This window comes from Eumetopias jubatus, unplaced genomic scaffold (assembly GCF_037043125.1).
Source record: "Eumetopias jubatus isolate StellerSeaLion01/CBP00866 unplaced genomic scaffold, mEumJub1_p1.0 scaffold_2, whole genome shotgun sequence".
NCBI classification, from domain to species: Eukaryota; Metazoa; Chordata; class Mammalia; order Carnivora; family Otariidae; genus Eumetopias; species Eumetopias jubatus.
Window position 1 is genome coordinate 120,883,219 of NW_028274808.1, and position 27,710 is coordinate 120,910,928.

The 27,710-nt window shown below is 34.0% G+C and overlaps 1 protein-coding gene across 1 annotated transcript in view; it reads left to right on the plus strand.

Annotated features, from left to right (window-relative positions):
* DNAJB14 (DnaJ heat shock protein family (Hsp40) member B14) overlaps nucleotides 1-27,710 on the plus strand; it is a 47,134-nt gene that overhangs the window by 16,565 nt on the left and 2,859 nt on the right. Inside the window, exons 2-7 of the mRNA XM_028093916.1 lie at nucleotides 164-335; nucleotides 7,625-7,770; nucleotides 19,857-20,042; nucleotides 22,178-22,272; nucleotides 23,037-23,146; nucleotides 23,987-24,159. Coding sequence (XP_027949717.1) covers nucleotides 164-335; nucleotides 7,625-7,770; nucleotides 19,857-20,042; nucleotides 22,178-22,272; nucleotides 23,037-23,146; nucleotides 23,987-24,159 — 882 coding nt within the window. The remainder of the gene's footprint in view (nucleotides 1-163; nucleotides 336-7,624; nucleotides 7,771-19,856; nucleotides 20,043-22,177; nucleotides 22,273-23,036; nucleotides 23,147-23,986; nucleotides 24,160-27,710) is intronic.

Consider the following 27,710-nt stretch of genomic DNA (forward strand, 5'->3'; position numbering starts at 1 on the left):
TAAACAGGCATATAAGGGAATATATTTTATTTTAAAAAGCCATATGGTGAAGACTTTTAGAGTACATGATTCTTAATTTTTCAGCTTTATAACTTTCTTCTCAAGATCATGTGTATATACATGATGTAACATGGTATAGTATGCTTTCTGTATCTTTCTACAGCACTGTTGGAGATAATTATGAAAAATGGAAGCACTGCTGGAAATAGCCCTCATTGCCGAAAACCATCAGGTTGTGGTGATCAAAACAAGCCTAATTGTACAAAGGACAGCACATCTGGTAGCGGTGAAAGTGGAAAGGGCTACACCAAAGACCAAGTAGATGGAGTTCTCAGGTAGGGATAAATATGACATATCTCAACTAGAATTGATACTAACGTCATTTTTTAATGTTATAACACCTAAAAAAATGTGTGAACTATAATTCAGTGGAAGAACAAACCCAGAAGAGTTGAACTCTGGGTGTCTTATGCTTTATGTTATTTATCAGATCAGTCTGTAAAGTACCAACTCTATGGAAGGTTCCATCTTTTAAAGTAACTATAAGGCAAAAGTTGCTTCCAGATATTTTTTCTTGGGGAATATTATTTCAATTTTTTGACGCAGTGTAATATTTAGATAACTGTATTAGGAGAGGATAATAGAGGAGAAAGAATTGTTTTGTCTTTGTATACAGGAAAGTAGGAGAATTTCATATGAGAGGAAAATTGAGGGCAATAGCAGCAACATGTTCAAATTCACTTGTATTAATGTAGCACAATTTTTTTCTATTTCTTTAAAGACATCTTTATATATATATATATGCAAACATATAATAATGTCCTCTTCTTTTAATATTTTTCATACTCTAATTATTCTGCCTCTGTGTTTTTAGTTTTACCTCATGTTATACTTCTACTTTAAGTAAAAGAATTAGGTAGAGTTGGAAAATTGTGAACTAGATTTTGGGTCTCTGATGTAACTGATTTTATAATTAAGAAAAGCTTTTCTGGAAATAAAATGAACCTTTGAGTATGAAACACTACAGAAAATGCTGTTTTGTTTTCTGCTACAGCTTAGGGAAACTTTATTGATATTTTACTGATGTTGCTCTCTAGCAAGGTTGAAGGACTCTAAACAGTGATTAATCAGATAATTCACATGGAGAATGAATTATATTACAGTGAACTAGCTCAAGTGAAGAGCAGATAAAACTAGATTGTCTTTCTCTTAATGTTTTCTTATCTACTTTTCTTCTGATCTTATTTCCTTTTTTTCCTCATCCTTTTTTCTCCATTGCTTTTTAGTTCATTCTTTTTTTCTTACCATAATTTAGAATTGAAGTCAGTTTATTTTTTTATTTTTTTAAAGATTTTATTTATTTATTTGACAGAGAGAGACACAGCAAGAGCAGGAACACAAGCAGGGGGAGTGGAAGAGGGAGAAGCAGGCTTCCCGCAGAGCAGGGAGCCTGATGCGGGGCTCAATGCCAGGACCCCAGGATCATGACCTGAGCCGAAGGCAGATGCTTAATGACTGAGCCACCCAGGCGCCCCCTAGAATTGAAGTCATTTTAAATAAAATATCAATTGATTTACATTTTTCTTTTTTCCCTACATATTTAGATGCTAAGCTTGATTGTAATATTTTATCTGAGGGTGGCCACAGATGTTGGTGTTGGTGGAAGAAAAGAAAAAAAAGACTACCTAATCATGGTGAAGCCATGCTAAAGGCTATTTGATTAGCATGAATGGTAGTGAAGCACTTTTGGGATATAACTTTGCTAACTACTTTTATAACTAGTATTGTGTGATTGAGAGTTGGCTGACTATGTGAGATAGGTGAATGAATAAATGAGAGACTTCCTTTTGAATTTCTTCAAGAAAAAGCTTTAATTAAATGGTGTAGTGAAATGTGTTCCAGGAAACCACATCTATTTGAAAACAAATTGTATTTTCTTGTAGAATTGACTTTCTATTGGGAGAATGTGTTCTTAATGAAAGACCTAAATAAAGTTAATTGCATTATATGTGATTTCTGTTTAGAAGCATTTTGTGATTAAAGAAAAGACTATAGAACTACTTATGTATTTTGGAAATATCACCAAAGAATAGAGTTGAAAGTTTTGGAGAATAGGTATGCCCTAAATCTGGTGCTATTTTTAAAAAAATTTTTTTTCTTTGTTTCCTCTGTCCTCCCCTTAAAAGGAAAAGAGGAGTAGCTCAAGGTATGGTAGAAATAAGGAACGAAGAGCAGTGCTTTGTTTTACTATCTCTTGGAGTATTTAGGCAGGGTATCTTGAGAATGGAAGAATGAAAGATGATGGTGGGTACAGATACACTTTGTGTATGGCCAGATTTGGAAAGATGGAAACAGGAGATTGAGGGAGTTTCTGTCTGTTGGCTTCTATATTCTCTGGGAAATTGGAGAGGAGGTTATCCTCTGAGAGTTAGAAGAAAAGAGATGAGATTGGAAACTTGAGGAGAGTTGTAAAAGTATGGAAAATTTACAGAGTGGAAAGGCAAAGGGAATGGAAGGATTGCTGGTTAGCTTTGAGGACCCAGCCAAGTTTCAGACCATGAATTCTTATTGGGTATAAGTATTAGCTTAGTAGTACAGCTGTATTAGAAATTGTTTCTCTGGTCAATAATTTTCTTATCCCTTTTTTATTAAATTCAGTTTTTTTTCCTCTGAGGACTAAATGTGATTGGAATGTTCTTTAATAGAATCCCTAAGTTATTCAGAGTACTTAAGTGGATAACTTATATGAGTTGCTTAGCTGAATTATGTAACATTTACTCATTATATTAGCCTTCGTTAGTGTTGCTTTAGTGAGGTAACAGATCACCAGCAAACACTTAGATGCTGTATGTTTTTGCTTTTTGTTTTACCTGTACACAGGGGATTTTTTTGAAGAAAACCATGTTATCTTGTGTTAGCAGGATTATGTAAACAAGTTGCTCAGTGACAATTTGGCTCAATGGGAGAAGCCATGCAATAATACTGCATCCATTGCATAAGTAAGAGCTAGCTTACAATAAGACTGAAGAAAAAGTATAACTTTGTAAAGTTATATTGTAATATTCTGTGTAACTAAACACTATTTTTGAATTGAAATATATTGAAAAATTATTGAGAAGTGTCCTGGATCTAATTTGAAGTTTTTAATTTCTCATTGAAAAAAAAAGCCCATCTTTTATTTTAAAAACTTACAAGATCATTGTAAAGCATTAACTGGGTCATCATTATATTTATCAGTTAGTATAAGTCATTTGAATTATGGGGATTTGATTAGGATTTGATTTAAGCTGTAGTTCTTGAAATGAAATCATTTTACTAAACTTACAAAATAAATAATCCTTTGTCTCAGGAATAAATATTTCCCTAAACACCAGTTAAATTTGGATTCTATTTAAATAATCAGCTATAACGTGCAAAAAAGATGGGACGCCTGGGTGGCTCAGCCAGTTAAGCGTCTGCTTTCGGCCAAGGTCATGATCCCAGGGTCTTGGGATCAAGTGCTGCATCGAGCTCCTTGCTTGGCAGGGAGTCTGTTTCTCCCTCTGCCTCTGCCCCTCTCCCTGTTTGTGTTCTCTTTCTCTCTCTCTGACAAATAAATAAATAAAATCTTTAAAAAAAAAAAACAAAACAAAACAGGAGTGCCTGGGTGGCTCAGTTGGTTAAGCAACTGCCTTTGGCTCAGGTCATGATCCTGGAGTCCCAGGATTGAGTCCCGCATCGGGCTCCCTGCTCAGCGGGGAGTCTGCTTCTCCCTCTGACCTCCTTCCCGCTCGTGCTCTCTCTCTACCATATTCTCTCTCTCAATAAATAAAAATCTTTAAAAAATAAAAATTAAAAAAAAAACATGCAAAAAAGAATTGAAAAAGGACCTTCCTGTCCTATCCACTATGCTTTCATTCACGTAAAGGAAGACATAGGGACTGAACTAGATGTATTTCTCCATTGTTGAGCTTGAAGTCAGTCTTTCTGGACTGGTTGTACGATATTTCCTTCTGGGGTAGGTAATAGGTTACCTCTTTTTAATTCATTTTCTTTTTTATCTCTTTTAAAAAAATTCTTTGGTGAAGATGGAGAAGAAGGTTTGAATCTTTCAGTAGGGAGTGAACTGTAGAAACTATGACAAATGCATTTAATTGGTGAAGGAATGATGAATAAAAATATGAATTAAAATAAATATATGAATGGTAATTTTTGATTCAGGTGTGAAAAATTAGGTAAATGAGTATATCTGGAGCATTACTTGAGATACATAGTGGTCTTCAGCTGGTACATTGGTGATGTCAACTTTATACCTCTCTGCTGGCTTCCCCGTCTTTGTGACAATTCTTAGCTTTATGACCCATTTCTAGAGGATTGTGAATTCCAACCTCTAATTTCCCTACAGTATCCAACAGTCCTCTCTTGGGCTGCCTTTTTCTATTGCCTAGCCTTTTATGCTCAGGAAATCTTGACAATTTTGGAGGGTTAATCTGGTATATAATTAATCATCTTATGCATACAAACCAAGTAATAATGACTTTAGGATTGTTTAGTGTTTTATCACTTCCTTTTGTTTTCTGCATTCAGATACTATCTATCATACTCATAGCTCTATTCCTTGTCCTACAGTCTGTTCTCCTCTATTCCAAATTGACTTTTGGTGCCAACTACATTTTTATTATAGCACTTACCACCTTTGACTTTTAGATCCTAACCATTTCTGCCCTTACATTGGACTTAGTCATCCATCTGTCCATTCATCATCCACCCATTCAACAGATATGGTGAACAAGACATAATCCTTGCCTTCAAGTGGCCTGTAGTCTAGAAGAGTAGTCAGACAAGGTAGCTGCAGTACACTGTGGTAGTTGCTAGGAGAGGGCTGACGTCCAGGGGGCTTTGCGGGGGATATAAGAGGAACGCCAAACCTAGTCTTGAGGAATTTGAGTTCTTGAGAAAAGGAAAAGCTAAGTTGAGGTCTGAAGAAATTGTAGAAACTAACTAAGCAAGAAAGGAGGCAGAGAAGGCATGTTTTGGGCACCAAAACCAACATTTGAAAATACCTACAAGAGAAGAGTCCATTTAAACACTGGAAAAGCAACAGAAAGGAAGAGCTGGGTTACTCTGGTATCTGAAGGACTCCTTTTCCTTGTTCTGATTCTGAGATAACAGGATTTTCAAGTCAGACAGACTGAGGTTTGAATCCTTACTTGTGAGACCTTTCCTAATTATCCTATTTAGAAAGCTGGCCTCCCTGTCCATTCTCTTGTCTCCTTTGTCATTTTAGTTTTCTCTAAATATTTACCACCGTATGATGTACTTTTTATTTTACTTGTATAATTTGTCCATTGCTCATCCCTCTCCCAATTGTAAATTTAGTGTGAACAGGGTTTTTTTTTTTTGACTGTTTTATTCACCATACCATCTGAAACTGTCTAGCAGAAAGTAGATGATCTGTAAATTTTTGTTGAAGAAATAAATTTCAGTTCCCATCTATTACTTGGTTATAGGACTTAACCATTTCCAGCCTCAATTTTCTCATTGGTTAGATGAGGAGTAAATGAGACAATTTGTATAAAATAACCAACATAATAAGATTCTGCAACTCTCTGTTGTGAAATCTTTGTAGACTAGATGTAGTTTGGAATTCAGAACTGTTCATATTTTAGAAAGGTAATAAGGGGCATATATTATACATAACATAGTAACACTTAACATCTGGCGAGCAGCCCATTACTTAATAGTAACATTTCCGCAGCAACATGGAGAAATATTCACACTTAAATGGGATAAATGAAAACTCTAGCAGCTTCACACCCATTCAGGTCAAATTTTGCCTCTAAAAGAGTTCAAGTCAGGTTTTTGCAGTCAAATTATAGAATAACTTTCATTTTTCAGAGCTTTATGGATATTGGAACATGGATATGTGATTGTGGACCTTGCCTGACACACAGTAGGTGTTCTATAAATGTCCCCTTTCCCTTTTTCTCTATCACACAGTTTCTAAATATATCTGGGAGAGTGGGTCTCTACAAAGGCAGGAATCATTCTGTTTTATTCACTAATATATGTCAAGTGCCCAGAGTACTGTCTATGACATAATTGGTGCTCCATAAATATTGTTGATTAAATAAAGGAAATATCATGTTTATGAAATAATTGACTGTTGACTGTTAATATTTATTAAGTATCTAAAGTAGGAAAATCCAATTTTAATTATTATTTTTTTAAAGATTTTATTTATTTATTTGACAGAGAGAGAGAGACAGCGAGAGAGGGAACACAGCAGTGGGAGTGGGAGAGGGAAAAGCAGGCTTCCCATGGAGCAGGGAGCCTGATGCGGGGCTCGATCCCAGGACCCTGGGATCATTACCTGAGCCGAAGGCAGACGCCCAACGACTGAGCCACCCAGGCGCCCCCCATTTTTAATTATTACCATAAAGAAGACTGCATAACAGATTTTTGTTGATATGTGATTATAAAAAAATTTCTATAATCTTAAACCTGTCTTTTTTTTTAACTTTGTTCATTTAACAAATGTTGAATGTTTTCATTATAAAAAGAGAGCTAAGGCTCATTTATTCCAGAAATATTTACTGAGAACCTATCCTATACCAAGCACTATCATGGCTTATAGTTTCAGTAGTAAAATAAGATCAGTCTTGCCTTTTTCCTTTGAGAACTTTGAGTCACTGCAATTCTTCAGCTGCCGGTGAACAATTATGCCTTAGATCTTTTCTCCTGTTACTACCTTAAGCCACTCACCCATGGAATACATCTAAGGTCGTAAAGTACTCTACAGAAAATGTTTAAAATGTTACTGTATTTTAGTGAAGGAAAAGTAATTAGGTTTTAGGAGAATATTAGCATTTAGAAGTATTAATTTTCTCTGCTCCATTCAAGTATTTTTTTTTTCTTAATATACTTCAAAGACTCTGGGCCTAAATCCGTTAACATCTTTAATTAGCTATATAAGTAATCTTTAGAAGCATGCTAATCATAATGAAAATTGGGTGTAACAAGCATTTTTGAGTCCTGTGATATTTATTATTATGAGATTTTCTTTTTCTTAGACTGACAGACAAGTTCTCGTTAGTATAGCAGAGCTGAGTTAACTTGCCTTGGCATTTAAACCATAGGTTACTTGTAATTGTTTTACATGCACTAAACTGTTGCTTTGATATTTGGTAGGTCTACGTTATGTGACAACAAAAATCTTGGAATGCAATGCGTATTAATTAATCTTTAGCTACGACATACTATAACATACTTGTGAAGAGTTCTGGAATTTCTCTGTGCACTTAAGAGTACTGTACAATTGTTCTTGTCCTCTCATTTTAGTTTCAGTGTGTGCTCTGTCCTTCATCCATGATTGTTATGGGCTTTGCTTTACTTCTCTAGTTGTGATAAAAAGCACCAAGGACATTCTCATGGTCAACTCTCCTTAGACTGGAAAGAGGTTAAAAAATGGTCTGTGGTCAAAAAAGAGAATGAAGCAATAACCTTTAATGGGATAAGCTATCATTTGACACTGAGAAAACAATCCACAGTTCTTTCTACTCTTCTAATAAATAAAAAATGAGAGATATTATTACATGAAGTTCTTCCTTGAAATTTACATTATAACACACTCTTTTGTTTACAGCATAAACAAATGTAAAAATTACTATGAAGTACTTGGAGTTACCAAAGATGCTGGTGATGAAGATTTGAAAAAAGCTTATAGAAAGCTTGCTTTGAAGTTTCATCCAGACAAAAACCATGCACCTGGAGCAACAGATGCTTTTAAAAGTAAAGTAAACCTTTTAAAGCAATTGTACTAAGCTCTTTTTAGAATCCACTTTACAATGTTTTAGAATATTAAATTCTGCCTTTAGACTGGTACATTTAGAAGCCAGCATAAGTAAGGTCCTCAAAATCCTTTAAAATTTTACTATTAATTATGCCAAGAGCCAAACAAATGCACTGTGGCTTCACAAAAGCAAAATGCCAGTTTTGGCAAAGTCCTAAGTAACTTTTCTAGATAATCATGTGTACTTTCTAGTTTACCACACACTAGTAGTGTGGTGATTATACATGAGCTTCTAAACTAAAACAAAATATAGCTTTTGCAAGTTTTTAGGGTAATAGAGACTGTCTAGAATTGGGAAATTGCTTGGAATTTTCTGCTTGTGTTCTTATATTTCTGTTAACTGGCCAACTTTTGCATTTTCTTATATGTGGTTCTAACTAATGTGACTTTTTTTCTTTTTAAGAATTAGTTTCTTTGGGCGCCTGGCTGGCTTAGTCAGTGGAGCATGCAGCTCTTGATCTCAGGGTCATGAGTTTGAGCCCCACATTGGGTGTAGAGCTTACTTTAAAAAAAAAAAAAAAGAATTCGTTTTTTTCCTTTTGCCTCCTATTTATTTTTCTTCATTTTCTTTCTTAATATTATTTCAGGGTTGGGTTTTGTTTTGTTTTGTTTTTTGCCAATTTAGTAAATACATGTCAGAGAGTTGATTTTTTATAATTTTGTATTTTATTACATACAATTTATTCATAATAGTTAATTTCTAATTCATAGGAAAATGCTTATATTTGTGATTGTTCCTTCTTTTGAATTTGGCACTTACAGAGCCAACATACAATGTTTGCAGTGAAATGTTGGGGTCTTGGAATAACAGGAAGGAGATACTCATTTTTAAAATGCTCCTGGGGCATCTGGGTGGCTCAATCAGTTAGGCATCTGACTTTTGACTTCAGCTCAGCTCATGATCCAGGGTCCTCAGATGTAGCCCCGCATCTGGCTCTGCATTGGATGTGAAACGGCTTAAGATTCTCTCTCTGCCTCCCTCTTCCTCTGCCCCTCCCCCCACCTCACACACTCTTTTTCTCTAAAAAAAAATAAAATAAAATGCTCTTAAAGGTATATGATTTCATTGGTCTTTCACAAAATAATGTTTAAATTGTTTCCAAAACAGTTTTATATCTTGAAGGAAGTTGCCAACTAAAATATATTCAGGCAATTATTAATATGTTTCAATTAAAGCAACTGCCAAGTGGTGCTGGTGAAAGTAAAATATCACTGTGATAGTGAGAGCCTTCTCTATTTGTTTCCTTAAGTTAAAAGTGGCATGGTGAAAGTACAGAAAATGTTTCTTTACTCAAAAACACTAATTTTAGCACATTCCCCCAAAAGTTAAAAAAAATTTTTTTTACATTATGAATTAAAATCATTTAATTTAAAATTGTTGGTGTTTTTAAATAGTGAAAAACATTTCGGCAGTGAGTTTTTGCATATTTGTGATTTGCTAAGTGATTTTGGTATTAATTCTCCATTAATGTTAAAAATGTTAAACTGCTTTCTCTGACTTCTGTATTGAAGTCATTTAGCATTATTAGTCTTGGAATAACAGTAAGTGGACTTCCCAATATTTTTACATCCTATGTATTTTGAAGAGGTGAGCAGATAAATGTCACGCCAGCTAGATATTCAGACGGGGCTTTACAAAGGTGATTACACTTTGATGTGGTACATTTCAGAGTGTAATGCTCTACTTTGCACACTAGAAACTTAATATTTATCAACATGCTGGGAGGTAGTTCATCTCTAGAGAAGAGGCTCACATTATTCAATACACAGGAGGTTATCTATAAATCAGAATGCCAATTTATTAATCCCAAAGAGGATCAGAATAGGGAGTTGGTTGATGAGCCCATTTTTCATTGAGTGGAAACTACATAGAAAACTAGATTGTAATCCACAGATGCTTGGTGAGCAAACGTAGTTAATTAGAAAATATTACAGTTAGTGTCATCATTCAGAAATGGCAGGTTTCATTTATTCAGCTCACAGAGTCTTTTATCTTTTGAATCATTTTATTTTTAACCAATTGATCCTAACATCTGTTTTTGGGATACCAAGCTGTTTATTTTAAGCAAATACTATAGTTTTTTTTTCTTTTGTATGAAAATTAAGTATAGATTGATTGCTCTGTAACTACCAAAACACTTTTTACAGAAGATGGAAACCATTTGCTTTTTATTTCCTCCAAGAATAGAAAAAGAGAAGGTAATTGGTTTAAGGAATTAAATTACATAGAAGAGATATTTTCATTTGTGTGTGTGTTTGTTTTGTTTTGTTCTTTAAGTAAGCTCAGTGCCCAAAGTGGAGCTTGAACTCACAATCAAGAGTCATGTGAAAAAAAAAAAAAAAATTGCTGAGCCAGCCAGGTGTCTTTTCATTTATGTGTTTTGTAAAGATTTAAAAATTAAGAGGTTGCTATCAAGGAAGATAGACTAAATGAACTCTTAAGTTCATGTGGCTGCTTGTTCTTTAAAGTTAAGGTTGTAACTCAGGTTTCTCAAAGCAGGGAATATTTTATTTACATCTAGAGAGTGACTTGCACAGTATATATGAACATACTTTTAAAAAATATTTGAATGAAATGGATCCCTTTCCTTCTGTCTGACATGGATGTCTTCAAAATATACCTGGTTTCCTTTATCTTCAAAGACAAATACTTCAAAGTATTTCAGAGACCATTTGAAGAGTACGTGTGCCTATTGACATACACATGAGAGTAATAAGGGGCGTGGTTTAGCTGTTTACGTGTTTACTTGATAAAAATGGATCAGATGCTATTACCTGTGTTAGGTCTGGTAGTTCAATATTCTTAACATCTGGGCTAGTTTTTATAGAGAAATACAACAAGAGCATATGAGATATCCTCTTACTCAAAGAATTTGTAATTCAGTAAGGAGAGAAAGTATCACACAGAATATTTGGAATAATAGTAATTCCTAACATTTGATAAGCATTTTATAGTTTTTCATTCCTATTTTTTCATTTAATGCTTATTAAAATCTTATGACGTAGTCAGGGGACTAGTGTCATCTGCCTTTCCCCAGTAAGAAAATTGAGGCTCAGAGAGATTAACTAGTTTACCCAAGATCTCCCAGAAGACTGAATATAATTAAATACCAAAACATTGAATAAAGACGTTGGAAGAAAAGTCAGGAGGATAAAGTAGATTATAATCAGAGTAATTAGAGAAGCCTTCATATAATAGGTGAGAATTAAGAGTTTTCTGGACATGAGTATGATTAGAGAAAAGAGAAAATGGCAAAAATTTGGGTATGAGAATGAGACAAGTGATCTAAGAATCAATGAGGACTTCCACTTTCAAGAAGATGGAATAGATGTACTTTTCCTTATTCCTTGCATAAAATATAATTGAATATTATGTATAAAACAAAACAAACATTAAAAAAAACTTTGAAAGGTGGAAAGAAGAAGGTAGATGAGCTAGGGACCTTGGGACCCAAAGAACTACATGGCAGTAAGTTGCTTGGGTTTTCATTTTGCTTTTTATATCTTAGACTAGGTGCTGGAGAAGCAGACAGCCCAGAAATACCAATAAGCACAGATAAACAATCCCCAAGAAAAGCCTACTTTCTCTAGCTAAACACCCAGGAAGGGGGCAACCTAGTAAGACAGAAAATTTTTAAGCAATAACCATCCAATATAGCCAAATATCAAAGAAAAAAACTGTGGTCCCATCCCACCCACCCCCACATCAGCAAAGGCTGAATAAAGAACATAACCTGTCACCCTCTCTGGGCTGCAATAAGATGCTTTGACATGCCTACCTTCTTTACTGGGGCTGTAACAGAGATGATCAAGTAGGGAGTGGGTGCTTCTGCTTGACAGTAATAAGGTGTCCCTTCCCCCCCCCCCCCCACTGGGGAAGTGTCATAAGTGGCCTAGTGGAGAATTAGGACTTTTACCACTATTTAGAGGTAAACAAAGCCATATCCTTGTGGTGTCAGTGAAGCTTCCTGGGGGGCAGTAATGCAGCACCCCTACCTACTCTTTCCAGCCACAGAGATGTCATTGGAGACTTGATGGGAGACTAGGAATCTCATCCCTGCTCAGCAGTAATGAGGAGCTCCTCTTTTCAGATGTCATCAGAGGCCAAGGGGGAAACCTGAACTTTTATTCCCATCTGGAAGTAACAAGGTGGTATTTCCTCTTCCTGTACCAGAATAATGTCAGAGGAGGACAATTAAAAAACAGGAGTTTTAGCTAGGTCCAGAGTCTCATAAGGTAATAGCTCAAATGACCGCATTTCAGTAGAAAATCACTTGCATACTGAGAATGAGGAAAACCTCAAACTAAATATAAAAAGTCATAGATGTCTACATGGAGATCACAGAGAAGTTAGAAGTGTCTAACAAAGATATTAAAGCATCCATCATAAAAATGCTTCAATGATGAATTACAAATATGCTTTAAGTAAATTTTGAAAAATAAGAGTCTCAGGGGACACCTGGGTGGCTCAGTTGGTTAGGCAGCTCCTTTTGGCTCAGGTCATGATCCCAGGGTCCTGGGATTGAGTCCCACATAGGGCTCCCTGTTCAGTGGGGAGTCTGCTTCTCCCTCTGCCTGCCACTTCCCCTGCTTGTGCTCTTTCGCTCTCTCTCTCTCTGACAAATAAATAAAAATCTTAAAAAAAAGAAAAAGAAAAAGAAGAGTCTCAGTAATGAAATAGAAAATCTGAGCAAATAAAAGGTATAAAGAATCAGATGGAAATTTTACAACTTAAAAATACAAAAACCAAAATAAAATCTAGCAATGAATGGAATAAACAGGAAAATGACAGAGGAAAGAATCAGTGAACTGGAAAATAGAAAAATAGACATTATCTAATCTGAACAGCTCCAGGGGCAAGTGGGACTATGATAAGATTTAGTGTTTATATCATTAAGGTCTTAAAAGGAGAGGAAGAAGAGAGTATAGCTGGAAAAGTATGCAAAAATAAGTAAATAAAGATTGGATACTTCCTGTACTTGGTAAAAGAAATAAGCTTACATAATTCAAGAAGTTGAGTGAACCCCAAATAGATAAACCCAAAAAAATCCACACCAAGACACATCATAGTCAAACTTCTGAAAACTAAAGACAAAAAGAAAATTTTTAAAGAAGCAAAAGAGAAATGACACCTTACCTACCAGGGAAAAACAATTCAAATGACAGTGAATTTCACATTAGAGACCATGCAGGCCAGGAGACAGTGGCCCATTTTTCAAATACCTTTTGAAAGGAAAGAACTTTTGCCCAGAATTGTATACCCAGCAAAAACATCCTTTGGGAATGAAGGGGAAATCAGGACATTTTCAGATGAAGGAAAAAAGAGAATTTGTTATTTGCACACATACCCTAAAAGAATAGCTAAAGAAAGTTTTCTAACCAAAATAAAACAGTAAAAGAAGAAATCTTGAAATATGAAAAAGGAAGAAAGAATGTGGTAAGCAAAAATATGGGTAAATGCAGTATACTTTGCTTCTCCTCTTGAATTTCTAAGTCGTTTGATATTTGAAGCAAAAATTTTAACATTGTCTGATAATGGTTCTAAATGCATGCCAAGAAAATATATAAGACAATTATGTTATAAATGAAGGATAAAAGAAAGTAAAAAAGTAAGGGTTTCACAGTACACTGGACTAGTAAAATGATGACAGCTGTAGGCTGTGATAAGTTGTGTATGTATAATATAATACCTAGAGCAACCACTAAAAAGTTGTACAAATACACCAGAAAACACTAGATAAATCAAAATGGAATCCTAAAAAATATGTTTAAGTAACTCACAGGAAGTCAGGAAAAAACAGAAAACAAAAAATAAAATGGCAGACATAAACCCTAATTTATCAGTAACTACATTAAATGTAAATGATCTAAATATGCTGATTAAAAGACAGATTGGCAGAGTAATTAAAAAAACATGACTGTGTGTTATCTATAAGAAACTCACTTCATTTATAACAGTATAGACAGGCTGAAGGTAAAGAGATGGAAAAAGATGTATCATGAAAACATTAATTAAAAGAAAGCAAGAGTGGCTATATTAATATTACATAAGGTAGACGTACACTAAAAATGTTACCAGAGAAGGAATTATATTATGATGAAAGGGTCAATCCTTCAAGAAGACGTAACAATATACATGTGTTCACATCAAAAAACATGCAAAATATATAAATCAAAAACTGATAGAACTGAAGAAGAAATAGACAAATTCATAATTATAGTTAGAAACTTCAACACCTCTCTGTCAACAACTGATAGAAGAGCTTGACAGAAAATCAGCAAGAATATGGAAGAATTAAACATCACCCAACAAGATCTAATCAACGTTTATAGAACACTCTATCCAATAACAGGAGACTATAAATTATTTTCAAGTACTCACAGAACATACACTGAGATAGATCATATCTTGGGTCATAAAGTAAATCTCCACCAAGTTAAAAGACTGAAGTCATGCAAAGTGTGTTTTCTGACCACAATGAAATCAAAGTAAACTTAATGACAGAAAGATAATTGGAATATGTCTTATCACTTGGAAACTGGACAACACACTTCTAAGAAATTTATGGGTCAAAGAAGTCTCAAGAAATGTTTAAAATAATATACTAATCTGAATAAAAATGCAACATATCAAAATTTGAGGGGAGCAGCAAAAGCAATGTTGAGAGGAATCATATAACACTAAATGCATATATTAGAAAAGAGGAATGGGCTTAAGTCAGTCATCTAGGCGTCTACCTTATAAGCCTAGAAAAAGAAGAGCAAAATAGACTCAAAGCAAGAGTTTACAGCCCTATAACTGTTAAGTAAATTAAATTAGTAATCAAGAAACTCCCCAAAAAAGAAGTCTCCAGGCTCAGATGTCTTTGCTAGAAAATCCTACTAAACTTTTAAAGAAAAATTAAAACTACTCCTACAGTCTCTTCTTGAAAATAAAAGGAAATATTCCCCAATCGATATTATAAAATAACTGTTACCCTGCTATCAAAACCAGTCAAAGACACTACAAAAAAAGAAAACCATAGACCAGTCTTTCATGAAATAAACCCAGATTTTCTTAACAGGATAATTAGAATTCAGTAATATATATATATCAAGTAGAGTTTATTCCAAGGTTGCAAAGCTGGTTCACTATTTGAATATCAGTCAGTGTGATCCACTATATTAATAGGCTAAAGAAGAAAAATCTCATGATTGTATCCATCAATGCAGTAAAAGCATTTGAAAAATGTCACCATTCATTCATGATAAAACTAGCAGGAAAAAAAAAAAAAACCTGACGGATAAATAGGAATAGAAAGGCATTGCCTCAAATTGATAAAAGAGCAACTATAGAAAATACTATACTTAATGGTAAGAGACTAAACGCTATCCCCCTAAGATTGAGAACAAAGTAAGAATGTTTCCTTTCATCACATTTATTCAGTATAGTGTTGGCAATTCCAATCAGTGCATTAAGATGAAAAAAGGAAAAGACACAGAAAGGAAGAGATAAAACTATCCCTGCTTACAAATGATATAATAATGTATAAAATCCCAAGGAATGCATCTTCCCCCCCTAAATTTTTGGAATCAATAAATATATTCTGTAATATTTTAGGATACAAGGTAAGTGTACAAACATTAATTTTTATATTTAGAAATATTTAGGACATTTCTGTATACTAGCAGTGAATATATAGACACAAACTAAAAAAGCATTACCATTTATAATCACACATATACACACAAGAAATACTTAGTTGTAAATGTAACAGCCCTTGTACAGGATTTTTATGCTGAATGCTGTAGAATACTAGTGAAAGAAATCAGAGAAGATCTAAATAAATGGAACAATATATCATGTTCATGGATTGGACAGCATAGTAAAGATGAGTGTCCTCACGTGTCAAGTGTCCTCAAATTGATCTTCATATTTAATATAATTCCTGTCAAAATCCTAGGAAGACTTTTTTGTAGATAAAAGCAAGTTTATTCTAGAACTCAGAAGGAAAGATAAAGAACCTGAATAAATAAAAACAATTTATTAAAAGAATGGAGTAGGAGTCATCAGTTTACCTGATTTCAGGACTGACTTTATAGCTACGGTTATCAAAACATATAGTATTGGCAGAGGGATAGACAAATAGATTGATGAAACAGAATAGGGAACCCAGATATGGACCCATACAAATATACCCAACTGATTTTTGACATAGGTGCAAAAGCAATTTAATAGAGGAAGGATAGACTTTTCAGCAAATGGTTTTAGAACAGTTAAGATATTCATAGGTGAAAAAAGTTAACCTTGACCTAAATCTTATGCTTTTTACAAGAATGAACTTGAAATGAATCATGACATATAAAACACTTTTTAACTCTTAGCAAAAATCATGGGAACAAATCTTTAGGAGGAAATCTTTAGGATCTTGAGCTAGACAATAATTTCTTATACTTAACACTAAAAGCACAATTCATAAAAGGAAAGTTGATAAGTTCGATTTCATCAAAATTTTTTTGGTTTGCTCTGCATAGACCTTATGAAGAGGATGAAAAGACAAGTAACAGAGTGGGAGAGAATATTTGCCAAACACATATCTGAAAAGGACTAGTATCTGGAATATATAAAGAACTCCCCAAACTGAAAATTTAAAAAACAGACAATTCAGTTAGAAAATGAGTAAAAGACATTCCACTGAAGATGACATACAAATGGAAAATAAGCCATGAAAAGATTTTTAACATCATTCATTAACCATTAGATATAATGTAAAGTAAAACCCAATGAGCTATCACTACATACCTATTAAATAGCTAAGATAAAAAATAGCAACAACACCAAATAGCCTGTATGGATGCAGAGAAACTGGATCACTCATACATTGTTGATGAGATGTAAAATGACACAGTCACTCTGTAAAACAGTTTAGCAGTTTCTCAAAAAACTAAATATTCAGCTACCATACAACTTAGCAATTACATTCCTGAATATTTATCTTAGAGGTAAAAGTTGATGTTTATACACCTGCACATGAATGTAAATAGCAGTTTTATTCATAATACCAAAAGCTAGAAACAACCCAGATGTTCATTGGGTGAATGGTGAAACAAACAGTGGTAAAATCCATACCATGGAATACTACTCAGCAATAAAAAGGAATGAACTACAGTAGTGCCCCCCCCTTATTTGCAGAGGAAATGTTCCAAAACCCGCAGTGGATTCCTGAAACCACAGATAGTACTGCACCCTATATATACCGTGTTTTTTGCCTATACGTACATACCTATGATAAAGGGTAATTTTTAAATTAGACACAGTAAGATATTAACAATAATAATAAAATATGACAATTACAACAATATATATAATAAAAGTTATGTAAAAGGTCTGTCTCTCAAAATATCTTGTACTTCATTCACCCTTGTGATGATGTGAGATGATAAAATGCCTACCTGATGAGATGAAGTGAGGTGAATGATGTAGGCACTGTGACATAGCTTTAGGCTACTATTGACCTATGGATGATAGGTCAGAAGGAGGATCATCTGCTTCCAGACCATGGTTGATTGAGGGTAACTGAAACCATGAATTGGGGGTGAAGGCAGGGACTACTGTTCTGGTTTACATAACAATCTGGATTGATCACCAAAGAATTATGCTGATTGAAAAAACCCAATCCCAAATAGCTTCATTCCATTTATATATTTTATTATTTTATTTATATAATATTCTTGAAATGCCAAAAATATAGAAATAGAGATTAGATTAGTGGTTGTCAGGGGTTAAAGAGGGGAGGAAAGGGAAGGAAGTGGGTGTAGTTATATAAGAGCAACAGAGGATTGCAATGGAAATGTCCCATATCCTGATTATATCAATGTCAATATCCTATTTGTGAGAGTACTTTAATTTTACAAGAAATTGCCGTTGGAGAAATTAGGTAACAGGTACAGAGGATCTCTCTGTATTATTTATTACAACTTCATGTACATTTAAAGTTACCTCAAAATAAAAGTTTAATTAAAGAAAAAAGAATATGGTGGAAGGTACTTTTGGTGAAATAAGTGAGACTGAGGTAGAAATGTATTTTGTAAAGCTTTTGAATACCAAAATGAATTTTGGATTTAATTTTTTAGGTAATAAGGAACTGAAAAAAAATTTTGATTATGGGTGTAGCACAAAGTAAATAAATAGAAAATTACTCTAGTCACAGTAGATAAAATAAATTGTCTTGCATATACAATTATGGATTATAACAATATTTCACAGAGATCTTCTAAAATACCTTAATGTTTGGAAGTTATCTTTTTAAATAGCAAAGCCTTAAAATAAAACCTTAAACCAATATATCAATAGTTTAAAAAGTAACAGCATTGTGAAATTACCTGGAATACTCTATTTAGTATATAGAGGTAAATCCTAAAACTGATATTATTGGAATTACAACTCTGGCAGATATTGATAGATACGCTTCTTTTTTAGGTATTGGTTAATACCTTGGTGTTGTTTGTAAGTACATTGTTTGGATCTCTGATCATACTTTCCGGTTAGAGCAACATTACAAATGATTGCTATATTTCTGAATCATAGATCTGTTTGAGAATCTAAAGAAAGTTTTGGACCATCTCCTCAGATAAATGGATCATCCAACTAATTTTTCATACCTTGGGGTTCACAGACCATCTGAAAGCTATCTCTGAATCCCAGGTTTTAGAATCTCCATCAGAAGAAAAGTTCGAGTATATGGGTATAATTAATTTCAGCGTGATACGTAATCATCCAAAAACAACTACCTAATGAGCATCTGTTTGCTTGTATAGTACCTATGGCAGCTACCACATGGGATCCAAAAAGTATTTTTAAAATATCCCATATTACAAAAGGCTTACAAACTACTTTAAGAAGTAAGCTATATTTATGAAATGAAATGATTATTAGAAGTGTCAGAATGAGAATAGGGTAATTCCTACTTTTAGATCAAAACATTACAACTTTTGTTAATTGCCTCAAGAAGACATTTTGGTAACCAATGTAGCACTGCCTCTTTTGGACACAGGAGTATGAGATGGGAAATAGAATTCTTTATAAGTAAATATCACAAAACTAACAAAGTGAGATAGGAATATTAGAGACTATCTGGATCCATTCACAAGCAAATTCAGACTTTATACTGGACCATGGAGATATTTCAGTGAAGACATAGACACCCTCCCTACCCTCATGGAGTTTACAGTTTTAAGAGGAATAAATTGTTAATGAATAAAATGAAAAATAGCTCACTCTGGGCTGGAGTGTACAAAAACAGTTTTACAATGTCTGTTGAATAGAGTATACTTACTATGCTAAAAAATTTTTGACCTTGAACAAGTATCCTAACCTTTTTGAACCTCAGGAGGCTCATCTGTAAAGTAGTAATAATAATAAATAATGTAATAACATACTGGGTTCAGAGCCTGGCAGTTGGTAGCTACTGCTATTATTATTGGTTTGAGTAGCACTAATGAATGACTAGATTAGGATATTCAAAAGAAGCAGGATATTAAAGGATGGAACACAATAGTAAGAAAGCAAGATGAACATTCCTTTATGTTCAAGATAGTAGGGAGACTTAGCAGTCTCATATAAAAATTTGTATCAGGAGATAATATGTATAATTGCAAGCAATGTATAAATTTAATGTATAAACCTTTTTTAAGGGGAAAGGGGCAGAGGGAGAGGGAGAGAGAGAATCTTAAGCAGGCTCCACACCCAGCACGGAGCCCTCCACAGGCTCGATCTCATGACCCTAAGATCATGACCTGAGCCGAAATCAAGAGTCTGACGCTTAACCAACTGAGTCACCCAGGTGCCATTAATGTATAAACCTTTAAGAGAAATTGTTACTGTTTTACTATTTTCTTGATTAGCCTGAAGTAGGATTTGTTTTGTTTTATTTTGTTTTTTTGGGCTTTTTTTTGTTGTTGTTAATAGGACAGTAGCTTTTATATGGGGAAGTCTTTTTATAATATAAAAACTTTGCTTACCAACTTTTACTCTTTACCTTTTCAGAGATTGGAAATGCTTATGCTGTTTTAAGCAATCCAGAAAAACGAAAACAATATGACCTCACAGGCAATGAAGAACAAGCATGTAATCACCAAAACAATGGTAGATTTAATTTCCATCGAGGTTGTGAAGCTGATATAACTCCCGAAGACTTATTTAATATATTCTTTGGTGGTGGATTTCCCTCAGGTATTTTAATGTTAGTCGTAAATATTATATTTTATGAAGCTAGAGATTCTCACCTCCAGTTAGGCTATTTAGAGATTTATCTACCTTCTCCACTACATTTCTTTTTTTTTTTTTTAAAGATTTTATTTATTTATTTGAGAGAGAATGAGAGAGAGAGAGAGAGAGAGAGAGAGCACATGAGAGGGGGGAGGGTCAGAGGGAGAAGCAGACTCCCTGCCGAGCAGGGAGCCCGATGCAGGACTCGATCCCGGGACTCTGGGATCATGACCTGAGCTGAAGGCAGTCGCCTAACCAACTGAGCCACCCAGGTGCCCCCTCCACTACATTTCTTATAGTATTATGATCCTCTGATGATTTTTCATGAAGATCGAAAAAAGTGTTAGACTTATGACCTTTACTGTAAGTTTGCCTTTTTTCTAGAACATGTTTTAATTTTTTTAAAAAAGAAATGAGTACAGATATTCTCTATTTTATATAAAGCTGAAGAAAGGATGTATAAGGAGGAAATCCAGTAGCAATGTTTTAGTTAAGTGCTATTACAATCACAGGAGGTATCCCATACCCTAGATGATAATTTGACATTGGTTCTCTGAAGAGCTAGGTAGGTACTTCATTCATAACATTGTAATTGCTAATTTGGATGCATATGGAGGTACTTTCCATTGAAATATTAAAATGTCTGATTCATAGGTTATATATAAAGTAAAGGTTTTTAAAATTATATTGAGACAGAAATAATTAGTTGACTAGGCTATCAAAGTAAAATACTGTGGAGGTACTACTAAATGAACTGGTTTTATAGTACCAGCATAAGTTGTATTGAACTCTACTTATATTTACTATGAGTTCTGTGAAAATTAATTTTCTTTAAGAATAGCTCCTATAGATAGTTAAAATTATCGCTCCAGTCATGTTTACAACGTTTATTTAAATGCTAAGTTAAACATTCGATTCAAAATTAGGAGAATCTTTATGAATGTGGCAATATACTTTGGTCTAATGGCTCTATCAGAGTATTATTGAGAAAGATTATGGTCATTGATAGGACATTTTGTAAAGCATCCTTGAAGGAAAGAGAATGTGTAAATACAAATTAATGACTGAAAATATAGCATATATTTTGACATATTAAGATATATAATTACTTCTCACAGAAAAATTATTGAAACTAGTAGTTTTGACGGAAAATATGCTAGGAACAATCAGAAATCTTTCAGGTAGTAGTGAATTTTGAGTTACAGTTCTTTTGCTTATTGTAACATAATTTACTTTGTGTCAATATTTCTAATTGCTCACCTTATTTGAAAACAACCTAAAAGTCTATCAGCAGCAGAATGTTTGTATAAATTGTCCATCTCTACCATAGTATATTATACGAGTATTTTATACTCATTTTTTTTAAATGAGTTAGAGCACAGTCTTGATTTCTAGAGGTATTGGTGATTCATTGATAAATGAGGAAAGCAGAGTTTCAGAGTGATGACCCAAGATTTGTAAAAACAACCAACCACAACTAAAGTCCTTTATGGATGCCATATCAGGTAGGAACTCTTATTCAAGTTTTCGTAAAGAAAGAACTTCTACTTTTTAATTTTTTTAATTTTTATTTTTTTAAAGATTTTATTTATTTATTTATTTACTTACTTACTTACTTACTTACTTCCCTTTTGTTCTTTCCCATCTGTTCCTCTATTTTGTTTCTTAAATTCTACATATGAGAACTTCTACTTTAAAGGAAGCAAAGTCTGGGAAGAATGATTTCTGTTTCCATCCACCCTTTACTCACAGGAGGAAAGGGCAATAAGCATTCACTACTCTAACTCACAAAACATGCATTATTTTAGTAGTTTAAACAAATTAATAAAAATGTAAAAGAAGGGGTACCTGGGTGGCTCAGTTGGTTAAGCTTCTGCCTTTGGCTCAGGTCATGATCCCAGGGTCCTGGGATTGAGCTGCACTGAGCTCCCTGCTCAGCGGGGAGTCTTGCTTCTCCCTCTGCCCCTTCCCCTGCTTGTGTTCTCTCTCTTGCTCACTCTCAAATAAATAAATAAAATCTTTAAAAAAATGTAAAAGAAAATATGGTTTTTCTGATCACAGTTACTCTCCTTAATTTAACCTTGCTTTTAATTTTTTAGGTAGTGTACATTCATTTTCAAATGGACGAGCTGGTTATAGCCATCAACATCAGCATCGACATAGTGGACATGAAAGAGAAGAAGAAAGAGGAGATGTATGTTTATGATATCATTAGAAATCTCAAAATGGCAAATTTCAGCTCAGGAAAAGCAATTAGAGGTGTCTGAAAATAGGGCAAGTTGTTTTAAAAGGAAATAAGGAGTTTTCTCATACTAGATGTAGTCAATAGAGACTAGACAGTTTTTAGGGTTACTAAGGGAGCAGGGATAGAAGTCAAGGTGGAGGGTGGTGGGCAAAATGATACCTCTGGGTTTGGTGTTCTGTGATTCTGATGAAGATACCCCTGCAGTATGCATGCTTTGAAGTTCTCATTGTTGGTCCTAAAACATTTAGAACTAATACTGAAGAACTTAAGTTGGAAGTTACTTTCCTTGTTCTAATGCAGTTGTACCCAATTGCACATAGCACTTAAATGACATGGAGTAGAAAGAAGGTAAATGGAAAGAACACTGGACCAAAAAATGAAAGGCCTGGGTCCCACCTCTGCCACTCATCTGCTCCCGCGTATCGTCCTCAAAGTCAAGGGAAAGATAGTTTTGCGAGAGAGACAGAGAAGTTCCTCATTTGTAACATGAGATCAGTTTGTATCAGTGTTTTCCAAATCGGGATCTCTGCATAAAGCACCTGGAAAGTGGTAATTTTAAGAATCACTCCAGGAAGCTGGTATGATCAGATTTGAAAGCACTGAACCAGATGATCTCAAATGTCCTTTCTGTCTCTAAAAATATATGACAACTGTTGGATTATTAACAACTACACTTATATTACAATTTATTGTTTTTTGATGATTTTTTGTAGGGAGGTTTTTCTGTGTTTATCCAGCTGATGCCCATTATTGTATTGATCCTCGTGTCATTATTAAGCCAGTTGATGGTCTCTAATCCTCCTTATTCCCTATACCCCAGATCGTAAGTAGCCAAGTAAAGTTTACAAAACCTGTTGCTTCCTATCTAGCTTCCTTTAAAGGGCCAGGTGCTCTCTCCAACTTTTAAGTAATCTTCTGTAAGTGTGTCAGATTTTTAAATTTCTAATTTAAAAGATAGTTACTCAAGTGATAAGTTTGTATTATCTTGTTAGTTACATTTCTGTGCCATTGTGGATAAAGACAGAAGTACTATTTTTGAACCTGATAGCAACTTAATGTGATAGGTAATATGTTGAAATCAAAGGCAAAAAATAGTTTAAAAGACAAAAATACTTCAGAGACAAAAGTAGAATTGTAATTGATGTTATATAGATTTATATGATTGAGGGGTATATGACTTCATTCTTTTCTTTGTAAAATATTGGTTAAAGAAAAGCAATTAGTTTTTTGTTATAGGAAGTATTTTTCCACAATACATTTAACCATAAGAGATCAGGACAAAAAGGAAATTTAACACAATACGCATTCTAGAAAACTTTAGTGAATATAGTGAACATAAAGAAAACTTGGTAAAATCATATTGCCAGTGATTTTACAGTATTAAAAACAGATCGGTCTAAAAATAAGAAATAACTTTTTATTTCTAAATAAGATTTTTATTAAATAAAAATTGAAAGAACTTATAAGAACACACTATATTAAAATATGATTACTTTTTATGACATGGATGGTGGTTTTAGGCAATTTGAAATAATGTAAATACATGATTATCAATATTAACTCTTTAATTATTTTTAATTGTTTTTGTTAGCTTGGTTTGTAGTAGCAGGATCAAACTGTACAATTTTAATTCAAAAATAATGATCAAGCATTTCTTTTACAGTGGATCAGGGCAAACTATTAAAATGCAAACAGAAAACTTGGGTGTCGTTTACTATGTCAACAAGGACTTTAAAAATGAATATAAAGGAATGTTATTACAAAAAGTAGAAAAGAGTGTGGAGGAAGATTATGTGACTAATATTCGAAATAATTGCTGGAAAGAAAGACAGCAAAGTAAGTTTATGAAATGTTTAACATTTAAAAACTTATTCAAAGTCTTCAGAGTCTTCAGAATTGATTATTGTAGATTTCTCTATTCAAGAAATGTTCTAGAATTTCCTGGCACATAATTGGAGCTCAATACTTAAGACACTATGTTTTATGTGGCCTTAAGACAGTATTCAGCACATAGCAAGCATTTAGTCAATGGTATTTGTAGTGGTGTTATCGATAAATATTTGGTTGAATGAGTGAATAATACCAAATTCCATTTTATTTAAGATGTTGTCAAATGTAACATGCATCATTATTTTATGTACCACTAAGAAAAAAAAATTCTGGCCCATTAGCTATGTCACCAGTTTTAATATGCATCCTGTTTCAGAGTGAAGTTTGAAACTCTTCATTAATTTAGCTTAAACATTTAACACTTAATGTATAATGAGTTCTGTTGACATTCCATTTTCCTTTATTCTGTACATAACTGGGAACACTTAGTGAATTTGTTTAGTCTTTTCCAGCCTCAACTTCTGTAACTTAAGAAGCAGTTCCACCTATAAAAGCTTGACCATAAGAATCTACGGGGATGCTGCATGTGAAGCTAGTGTTGTTATGGTTATTGTTTTTCTGACTGTTAAAATAATAATGTAGACAATATAGTGTAGACTTTGGAATTAAACTAATGTTGAATCCTAGCTCTGAAATTTTTAGCTGAGTGATTAGGGCCAAATATTGTAACCTGTTTGCGTTTACTCCCTCAAGTGTAAAATGGATGATGATGAGGAGTGGGAGGAGGAGATCACTGTCATTTATATAATACCTCTTATTTCAGTCACTGTCCCAAGCACTTTACATATATTAACTCATTTAATCTCCACAACGACACTGTGAAGTTATACCCATTTTATATACAAGGAAACTGAGGCAAAGAGAATTTAGTAACTTGCCCAGGGCCATAGAGGTAGTCCATGATTCAAACAGTCCATTTGTCTCCAGAATCCAGGCACTGTGCTCCACAGTCTTCTCAATAATACCCAACTTTGCCAGTTTGTTGTGAAAACTAAATCAGACAATAAAGTGTTTCACAGGTAGTAAAATGCCCCGAAAATGGTAGCTGTTATCATCATCTCTCATCCACTAGGGAAAATCCGATAAAACATAATTTTTATATAGTTCCAAGAAAGTTCTTATCTCTGGCCTCGGTTTCCTCATCTGTATTCTATATGGTGGCAGTTAGAAGAGATACAACCTCCTTGGTGTCTCAGTCTCTGAGTCTGTGAAATCAGTCTGTTCTCAGTGTGGAGAAGGTTACATTAGACTAGTGGTTTTCAACTGGGAATGATTTGCCTCTGCTTCACATTACGTCTGGTAATGTGGAAGGTAAAGGGATTGAGGCCAGGGTGCTGCTAAACATCCCACAATGCAAAGGAGAGCCCCCACAACAAGATTTGTCTGGCCCCAAATGCCGACATTGCTGAGGCTGAGAACCCGCGTTAGCAGAAGGTCTTAAGGGCAGTGAATATCAAATTTTACTTATTTCATTTCATTTCACTTTTTGATGTCTAGTGCCTTACACGATCCTTGGCCTATCATAGGCATATGGTAAACTTTTGATGGATATATGAATAATTGGGTGAAGGATTAATGAATTTATAAGAATGAACGTATGAAAGACCTGCATATTTTGTGTTAAAAGAATGACTAACACATTAGATATATCACCTTTCAAATACAAATTCTAATCTTCAGCCAAATAGGGGTGAGTTTTGGATTATGCATACTTAAATTCTATTACCTTAAATTATTGGGAGATTGTATAAATAGAAAGAAGGAAGGAAAAGATATTCATATTTAGGGAAGATAGTATGTTACTGCTCAAGTGCAGGCTCTGAGGCTGCCTTGCAAGATAAGACCCTGGCTCGATCAACATGTTACCTAGGCCAAGTTAGTTAACCTCTCCAGATCTCACTTATGTCATCATTAAAATGTGGACCATAACAGATAATACATGCTAACACTTAGCATAATATCTTGCATCAGTACGTGTTCAATATTATTACTTACTATAATTATTTTTTTTTCTATCCATACTATAAGCCAAGTGTTTTTGCTTGGTATACTTTAATCTTTTAATCATTTGGGAAGATTGGTGTTAATATTTCACAGACTTTTAGTCTGTGTTCTGTTTACTATACCAAGTTGTCAACAGCTATATTTAGACAGTTTTATGTGTGTCTTTTAAAGTTACTATCAGAAGTCTTAACTAAATCTGAATTTAGTAAGTCATTATTTATAAAACAATGTGCTCATGTTCAACAATGTCAGTGGAACAAGACAAAACTCTTAAAGACTAAAAAGAAGTGACAACTAAGTACAATGTATGATCCTGAATTGGATCCTAGATGGGGAGGGGAGGAAATGGCTATAAAGGACATCACTGGGGCCACTGGCAAAATGTGAATATGAACTATATATTAGATAATAGGATTATAGTATTGTTAAATTTCTGAATTTGAAAATTGTATTGTGGTTATGTAAGACAATGCCCTTGTTCTTATGAGAAATATGCTAAAGTAATTAGGAATGAAAGGTCATGATGTCTGCACCTTATTCTCAAAAGGTTTTGCAAAATAATAATCACCACCACAACAATAACAGCTTTTGTTCTAGAAACAGCTAAAGCAAATTTGACAAAATGTGAAGAATTGATCAATCAAGGTGTAAAACCTTTTAGTGTTCATTGTAGTACTCCTAACTTTGTGTAGGTTTGGAAATTTTTTTTTAAGATTTTATTTATTTATTTGAGAGCAAGAGAGATGGAACACGAGTGGGGGGAGGGGCTGAGGGACAAGCTGACTCCCCGCTGAGCACAGGGCTCCTCCCAGGCCCCCGTCCCAGGACCCTGGGATCATGACAGGAGCCGAAGTCAGACACTTAACCAGCTGAGCCACCCAGGCGCCTCTAGAGGTTTGGGGTTTTAAATGAAGATGGAAGTGAGAAGAGCTCAGTATAACATTAATTAATCCACTGATTGAATGCTTTACTTGTTGATTAGGATAACTCCTCTTGTTTTATAAAATAATGCCATCAAAAAGGTTTTTTTTTTTTAACCAGGATTTTTCTGTTTTGCAGTCATTTCTAGCACTCTAATGTCTAGATTGATACAATAGGTTTTTATAAACTAGAAGCAGTAATTTGAAGTAATGGAAAGAATATTAGGCTAAGAGTTGGAAGTTTGGCTTAGAATCTAGATTGTCATTGACAAGCTCTGTGAACTTGGGTTTATCTACCTCATCTGGGAAGACATATCTGGTATATGTGCTGCTGAAGCGAGCACTGGGAAGACATATCTAAAAGGATTTTACAAGTGCCTCATTTGTAAATAAAGGGGATGGAGCAGTTTTGATTGAGTTGTTAAATTCTAGCTAGATTGACTGAATAAAAGGTTATTTCTGAAGATCTTTAAAAAGAGGGTATACTTTTGCTGTGAGTATGTTTTGAATGTGGTCCTGACTGGATATCCTTTACTTTGGCCATTGTTTTCCAGAAAACATCTTTTCCAGTAA